An 8,506-nucleotide genomic window follows, 5' to 3' on the forward strand; every position below is an offset into this window, starting at 1 on the left:
CTGCTGGGCAGCCTGGATTGTTCAGGGACCACATCTGGATGTCAGCTCAGAGAAACTACATATGAAATACATATGTTAATGTGCCCAGATATGTGGTAAATTCTGGGAAAGGAGACAAATAAGAGGAGATATTTTGTATCTGATTTGGTAATGCATTTGAAGCCACACTAGTAGATCAAGATGTCTCTGTGTCCAAATTTTTTTTTTTTAAGAGACAAGATGTTGGTCCCAGTGCAGTGGCTGTCACCTGTAATCCCAGCACTTTGGGAGGCCAGGGCAGGAAGATCACTTGAGGTCAGGAGTTCGAGACCAGCCTGGCCAACATGGTGAAACCTCATCTCTACTACAAATACAAAAATTAGCTGGGTGTGGTGGTGCATGCCTGTAATCTCAGCTACTTAGGAGGCTGAGGCAGGAGAATCGCTTGAGTCCAGGAGGTGGAGGTTACTGTATGCCGAAATTGTGCCAGTGCACTCCAGCCTGGGAGATGGAGCGAGACTCTGTCTCAAAAGAAAAAAAGAGAGAAAGAAGGTGTCGCTCTGTGGCTTAGTTCTGGAGTACAGTGGCACAATTCAGAGTTTACAGCAGCCTCAAACTCCTGGGCTCAACTAATCCCTACTTTAGCCTCCCAAAGAGCCTGAGTGATAGGCATGGGTCACCATATGTATGTATGTTTATTATGTATGTATTTATTTATTTTAAGATGGAGTCTCGCTCAGTCAGCAAAGCTGGAGTGCAGTGGTACGATCTCGGCTCTTTGCAACCTCCCCCTCCCAGTTTCAAGCAATTCTTCTGCCTCAGCCTCCCGAGTTGCTGGGACTACAGACATGCACCACCACACCCAGCTAATTTTTGTATTTTTAGTTGAGACAGGGTTTCATCATGTTCGTTATGTTGGTCTGGAACTCCTGACCTCATGATCTGCCTATCTTGGACTCCCTAAGTGTTGAGATTAAAGGTGCACGCCACCATGTCAGGCCTTATTTTTATGTTGCATTTTTATTTTGTTGTCTAGGCTGGAGTGCAGTGGTGCAATCAAAGCTGCTATAGCCTTGATATCCTGGCCTCAAGTGATCCTCCCCTCTTGGTCTGCCAAATTGCTGGCATTCCAAATGGGAGACAGTCAGCCCAGCTGGACTCTGCACTTTTTTGAGATGCAGTCTCGCTCTGTTGCCCAGGTTGGATTGTAGTGGTGGGATCTCAGCTGACTGCAACCTCTGCTTTCTGGCTTCAAGCAATTCTTTTGCCTCAGCCTCCCAAGTATCTGGGATTACAGGCATTCACTGTCACGCCTGGCTAATTATTTTGTCTTTTTAGTAGAGATGGGGTTTCACCATATTGGTTAGGCTGGTCAAACTATTGACCTTGTGATTTGTCCACCTCAGCCTCCCAAAGTTCTGGGATTACAGGCCTGAGCCACTGCACTTGGCCAAACTCTGCACTTTTAATGACTGCGAATGTAATGGAAAGTGGAGATAGGCATCAGTGGTACAGGATGCTTTATTACATCATTGATTTTATTTTATTTTTAAATTTTTTTTTCAGTTGAGTCTCACTCTGTTGCCCAGGCTGGAGTGCAGTGGTGTGATTTTGTTTCACTGTAGCCTCTGACTCCCGGATTACAGTTATTCTTTTGCCTCAGCCTCTCGAGTACCTCGGATTAGAGGTGTGCATCACCACGTGTGTAATGGCATGATGTGATATGTGCGCATGAATACATGGATGCATAAGCCCATGGTTTATATAGAAAACACAACATTTGCAATAAGTTTTATTTTTTATAAAAATTATAATGATTTTAAGTATTTTTCATTGTTGTCAACTATCACGATAATGAGTTAATGGTAAGATGGGGCCCGGCCCGGTGGCTCACACCTGTAATCCCAGCACTTTGGAAGGCTGAGGTGTGTAGATCATGACATCAGGAGTTCAAGACCAGCCTGGCTAAAATGGTGAAACCCCATCGCTGCTAAATATACAAAAATTAGATGGACGTGGTGGCAGGTGCCTCAAATCCCAGCTACTGGGGAGGCTGGGGCAAGAGAATTGCCTGAACCTGGGTGGCACAGGTTGCAGTGAGCTGAGAGATTGTGCCACTGTACTCCAGCCTGTGCAATAGAGTGAGACTCCATCTGGAAAAAAAATAAATAAGAAGTATTGTGAAGGATTATATGCATGCCTGTGTGTATCCATTCAGTGACCTTGTAGGATGATCCATGTTCTCACCCTTGGACCTTTATCACATTCTCTGCACTAGATAATCCTGTGTCAGTTTAGTTTAAAGTTGTATCTGTTACTTAGGTGTTTATATTCAAATGTGAATCCCAGACATCTGGATTCAGGTGCTTGTGTTGACATTTTTAGCTGTTTGATTTGTGGTAATTTTCCTAGTATGTGTGATGCACTTGTCTCCAAGTACAGATCTTGCTTCATGGGATAGTATGTTATTTTATGGCTTAAGACATGGGAAGCACTTAGAACAGTGTATAGCACATGGGAAGCATTCAAAAATGTTAGTCATGGCTATTGCTGTCATCATAACCGTTTTTTTTTTTTTTTTGGAGACAGAATATTGCTTTGTCACCCAGGCTGAAGTGCAGTGGCATGATATTGGGTCATTGCAACCTCTGCCTCCTGGTTTCAAGCAATTCTCCAGCCTCAGCCACCCGAGTATCAGGGATTACAGGCACCCACCACCACGCCCAGCTAATTTTTGTGTTTTTAGTAGAGATGGGGTTTCAGCGTGTTCCCAGGCTGGTCTCAAACTCCTGACCTCGTGATCCACCCGCCTCGGCCTCCCAAAGTGCTGGGATTACAGGCATGTGCCACTGTGCCTGACCGATCATGATAGTTTTTAGATTTGGAATTTTCTTTCAAAGCCAATGGACTTTGTCCTCTCTCAAACACCGCTTGTATCTTAGCTCATCTAGAGACTAAATATCATCCGGTATGTTGAACATAATATCTGACATGTCTGTAGAGAAAACCCTGTGTTGGCTTTTTTTTTTTTTTTTTTTTAGATGAAATCTTGCTCTGTTGCCAGGCTAAAGTGCAGTGGCACAATCTCGGCTCACTGCAACCTCCACCTCCTGGATTCAAGTGATCCTCCTGCCTCAGCCTCTTGAGTAGCTGGGAGTATAGGCCCGCACCACAACACCCAGCTAATTTTCATATTTTCAGTAGAGACATGGTTTCAGCATGTTGGCCAGGATGGTCTTGATCTCTTGACCACATTATCTGCCTGCCTTGGTCTCCCAAAATGCTGGGATTACAGGCAAGAGCCACTGCCTGGCATTGCTTTTTTTTTTTTAGATGGAGGGTCAGTCTGTTGCCCAGGATGGAGTGCAGTGATGCGATCTTGGCTCACTGCAGCCTCCATCTCCTGGGTTCAAGTGATTCTCCTGCCTCAGTGTCCTGTGTAGCTGGGATTACAGGTGCCTGCCACCATGTCCGTCTAAGTTTTATATTTTTAGTAGAGACAGATTTTCACCACATTGACCAGGCTGGTCTCGAACTCTTGACCTCAAGTAATCTGCCCAACTTGGCCTCCCGAATTGTTGGTATTACAGGTGTGAACCACCATGCCCGGCCCTGTGTTTCCTTTTTATTTATATAGTTTTTATATTGTCCATAAAATCGAGACTTCCATAGTGACTTATGGGATCTTAAACTCTTTCAAGGAAAAGTACAATAAAATGCAACTATACAGGAAAAATATTCAAAAATACCTCAACGTCCTTTTGTCAGAACACAGTCTTTGATCAAATAAATACTTATTTTCCCTTTTCTCATTTCCTGTGAAGGTGATAATTCAGTCCTCCATAATGTTTTATTGAAATGTATGTTTCATTTTAGGGACGCTTGACTTTCAGGGATGTGGCTATAGAATTCTCATTGTCAGAGTGGAAATACCTGAACCCTGCGCAGAGGGCTTTATACAGGGAAGTGATGTTGGAGAACTACAGGAACCTGGAGGCTGTGGGTGAGGAAAATGTCCCTGCAGACATGAAGAGTCTGCTCTTGTCTATCTTGGCTCATCCTGGTTTTGTATTCTCTTTTGTGATTTTGCCCCATCCATACTTTTTTTTTTTGTTGTTTTTGTTTTGACATGGAGTTTTGCTCTTGTTGCCCAGGCTGGAGAGCAATGGTATGATCTCGGCTGACGATAACCTCTGCCTTCCAGGTTCAAGTGATTCTCCTGACTGAACCTCCCGAGTAACTGGAATTACAGGCATGCACCACCACGCCCAGCTAATTTTGTATTTTCAGTAGAGACGGGGTTTCTCCATGTTGGTCAGACTCATCTCTAACTCCAGACCTCAGGTGATCCGCCCACCTCGGCCTCTGAAAGTGCTGGGATTACAGGCGTGAGCCACCGTGACCAGCTTATTCTGGTTTTTGAGGAGCATCACAGAAGCGTCTCTCACTGGCACTGTGACAATGTTCATCCCTTAAACTAATGATCATCTTCTCTAAGCAGCAGTCAGTGGTGTTGAAATTCCTCCCAGCAAGGACATCATTTGGGCTCACAGCCTCATGTGTATGAGGCTCTTGACTGAACTCTTGTTCATTTCACATTTTTCACACCAATATGTGTCATTGTTCATTTTTAAGAAGAAAACCTATGTTCAGTTTGTTGTAGGATCAACCCTGTAACAGATACGGTTTTCATCAATCTTATTGAGGGAGCTTGTGAGGTTGAATGAGGTTTCCATAGTTTAGTTCTACTGTCATTTCCTTCAGACACAGTGGCTTTCAACTTGTTCATTTCTATGTTGTTGTTTTTTTCTCATAGTCTCTCTGTGTTGCCCAGGCTTGAGTGCAGTGGTGTGATCTTGGCTCACTGCAACCTCCACCTTTTGGGTTCAAGTGATTCTCCTGCCTCAGCCTCTTGAGTGGCTGGGATTACAGGCAATGTGTCACCACACCCGGGTAATTTTTGGTGGTTCTATTACAGATGGCGGCTTCGCCATGTTGGCCAGGCTGGTTTTGATAGCCTGGCCTAACATGGTTCAGTTGCCTTGGATTCCCAAAGTGCTGGGATTACAGGCATGAGCCACAGCCCCTGGCCCATCCGGGTTGTTTTTAAGGCTGAATAATATTCTATTCTGTGTGCACCACATTTTCCACACATATTTATCTGTCGATGCACATCTCTACTATTATAAATAATACTGCCAGTCTGGGTGTCGTGGCTCACGCCTGTAATCCCAGCAATTTGGAAGGCTGAGGTGGGTGAATCACCTGAGGTCAGGAGTTCAAGTCCAGCTTGACCAACTTGGTGAAACCACATCTCTATTAGAGGTACAGTTTTTTTTGTTTTGTTTTTGCTTTTATTAAGATGGAGTATTGCTCTGTCACCCAGGCTCAAGTGCAGTGCGGTGGTGCAATCTCACCTCACTGTAACCTCCACATCCCAGGTCAAGCAATCTCCTACCTCACGCTTCTGAGTTGCTGGGATTACACACATGCACCACCATGCCCGGCTACTGTTTTGTATTTTTTTATAGAGGCAGTGTTTCACCATGCTGGCCTGGCTGGTCTTGAACTCCTGACCTCCTGATCCACCTGCTTATCCCCCCAATGTACTGGTATTGCAGACATGAGCCACTGCACTCAGCCTGGCTCTGTTTTCACAAACACATCTCTACCTACTGTGCCAGGGGAACCTTGTTCACCCGCATGGTCTGCTGTACTCTTCATAGAGTTTGCTTGTGTGTGTGTGTGTATGCATTTCTGGAATCTACAGAGGGGATTTTGTTGAATATATTCTTGAAACTAGAAATCAGAGTCACTTAATTTAAGGATGTAAAACTGCTTTCACCTCAGGCCACCATACTGCTGCTTTTTTGGATCTCTTTCATTTTTGTCCCTTGCCCATATTGTAATTTGAATATTTAACCTTGGGTCAATATTTTAACTTTTGCTCAATTAGTTCCACTTTCGTCCAAGCTCAAGATTTGGTGTATCCTAGTGGAATTATATTCCCACAAACGTGCATGCACAAAGATCCCTCCCACATGCCCATTACTTCCTGCCTCCAACCTTGCCCTCCTTTCCCGGCCTTGCCTCACACGGTACATTGATCTGGATGCAAATACTGTTGCTTTCCAGCCTATTGATTTGTAATAGTGAACACCCCAATTTCCCCATGAGCCCTCCCCTCCAACACCACTCTCCCTGAGTAAGGCAAGACCTTATTCATCCACTGGACAAAATTATAGGAGGCTGCCTAAACCAACGTGTGCAGGGCATGATGACTCAGCTCATGATCCATGAGGGATGGCTTTAGCACCACTGTCAGCAGCGCAGCTCAGCCCTTGTGTCCCAGCTCAGTCCTTGTATCCCCCTTGATGTACTTCTTTCTGTTCTCCTTGTATTTTCTGTGTCTGGTCATTTTCTGTACTGCCTGGGCTGACTATTGTGCCTAAGAACATGTCGTGGGATCTTTCAGGCCCAGGATCAAGACTTATCCCTCACTTACCGTACGTGCAAACTGGGGTCATGTCCATGAACACTGTGAGCCTCCTGTCATTATTTCAGAAATAATGTTAATTTGCCTCCAGAGTTGGTTTTTGTTTTGTTTTGTTTGTGTGTGTGTGTTTTTTTTTTTGTTTGTTTTGTTTTTGTGATGGAGTTTTGCTCCTGTTGCCCAGGCTGAAGTTCAATTGCACAATCTCAATTCACCGCAACCTCCACCTCCCAGGTTTAAGCGATTCTCCTTCTTCAGCCTTCCGAGTAGCTGGGATTACAGGCATGCACCACCATACCTGGCTAATTTTGTATTTTTAGTACAGATGGGGTTTCCCCATGTTGGCTACGCTGGTCTCAAACTCCTGACCTCAAGTGATCTACCTACCTCAGCCTCCCAAAGTGCTGGGATTACAGGCATGAACCACTGTGTCCGGGATATTTTTTCTTTAAATGGAGTTTCTCTCTTGTTGCCCAGGCTGGTGTGCAATGGTGCAATCTCAGCTCACTGCAACCTCGACTTCCTGGGTTCAAGTGATTGTCCTGCCTCAGGCTGCCAAGTAGCTGGGATTATGCCTGGTGCAAGCCTGGCTAATTTTTGTATTTTTAGGAGAGAGGGGGTTTCTCCATATTGGTCAGGCTGGTCTCGAACTCCCAACCTCAGGTGATTCATCCACCTGCTTTTTAAAACAAGTGAATACTATTAGATGGCTTCATATAAGTTTTATAGTACACACTCAACTTCCTTTGTTTAATAAGATTTTTCAGCCTTCAGTGATGTTGATGATGAGATGCCCCTTTTCCTGTCTCACTCATCTCACTGTTCTGTCAGAAATAGCTTAGACTGGCCAGCTGCAGTGGCTTTTGTCTCTAATTCTAACACTTTGAAAGGCTGAGGTGGGTAGATGGCTTGAGGTCAGTAGTTTGAGACCAGTCGGGCAAACATAATGAAACCTTGAATCTACTAAATTAAAAAAAATTGGGTGTGATGACTCATGCCTATAATGCCAAAATTTTGGGAGGGTGAGACGGGTGGATCACCTGAGGTCAGAAGTTCGAGACCAGCCTGGCCAACATGGTGAAACCCCGTCTCTAGTAAAAATACAAAAATTAGCTGGTCGTTTTGGTATGCACCTGTAATCCCAGCTTCTTGTGAGGCTGAGACAGGAGAGTCACTTGAACCTGGGAGGTGGATGGTGCAGTGAACCATGATCATGCCACTGCACTTCAGCCAAGGTGACAGAGTTAGATTCCATTTGCCACCAAAAAAAAAAAAAAAAGTTAGCCAGGCATGGTGGCATGTGTCTGTACTCCCTGCCCAGCTGTTAGTCCATTCTTAGTTCTTGAAATGCTGTATATTTTCTTAACCTCATACATCAGAAGGTAGTGATCTTAACATGTATTTCAGTTCTTATATTGTGTGCTGGTGGTTAAGTAGAAGTTGTGGCTTTTTTCTTAAGAGGGAGTTGTTTAGAATTCTGCAGGCTGCATAAATGTACTTATTTTCTTGCTGGTTTTGTCATGGGTTACAATATTTTATTAATTAATTTTATAATTTTACATATGGCTTTTTGGTATGTGGTATGCAATATAACTGACACACTCCACTTGTTAATGTCACAAAGTGCCACCAGGTGCAGTGGCTCACACCTGTGACCCCAGAAATTTGGGAGGTCAAGGGGGGGTGGATTATTAAGGTCAGGGGTTTGAGACCAGCCTGGCCAACATGGTGAAACCACATCTCTACTAAAAACACAAAAATTAGCCAGGTGTAGTTGTGTGTGCCTGTAATCCCAGGTACTCAGGAGGTTGAGGCAGGAGAATCACTTCAACCCAGGAAGCAGAGGTTGCAGTGAGCTGAGATTACACCATGATGCTCCAAGTTGGAGTGCAAGACTACTTCTCAAAACAATAAAAATGGAAATTTTTTTTTTTGAGACGGAGTCTCACTCTGTCGCCCAGGCTGGAGTGCAGTGGCATGATCTCAGATCACTGCAAAGTCCACGTCCTGGGTTCACACCATTCTCCTGCCACA

General features: G+C 44.5%; 1 protein-coding gene across 3 annotated transcripts in view; it reads left to right on the forward strand.

Annotated features, from left to right (window-relative positions):
• The window catches only part of ZNF808 (zinc finger protein 808), a 41,933-nt gene that overhangs the window by 15,899 nt on the left and 17,528 nt on the right, over window positions 1-8,506 (forward strand). For 2 of the 3 annotated variants that reach the window (XM_054461941.2, XM_063658318.1), the window contains one exon: window positions 3,856-3,982. The exons of the other annotated variant lie outside the window; for it this stretch is intronic. In XM_054461941.2, the coding sequence (XP_054317916.2) occupies window positions 3,856-3,982 (127 nt within the window). The remainder of the gene's footprint in view (window positions 1-3,855; window positions 3,983-8,506) is intronic. 3 annotated transcript variants of the gene reach the window in all.

The sequence above is a fragment of the Pongo pygmaeus genome, chromosome 20 (assembly GCF_028885625.2).
Source record: "Pongo pygmaeus isolate AG05252 chromosome 20, NHGRI_mPonPyg2-v2.0_pri, whole genome shotgun sequence".
Taxonomy (NCBI): domain Eukaryota; kingdom Metazoa; phylum Chordata; class Mammalia; order Primates; family Hominidae; genus Pongo; species Pongo pygmaeus.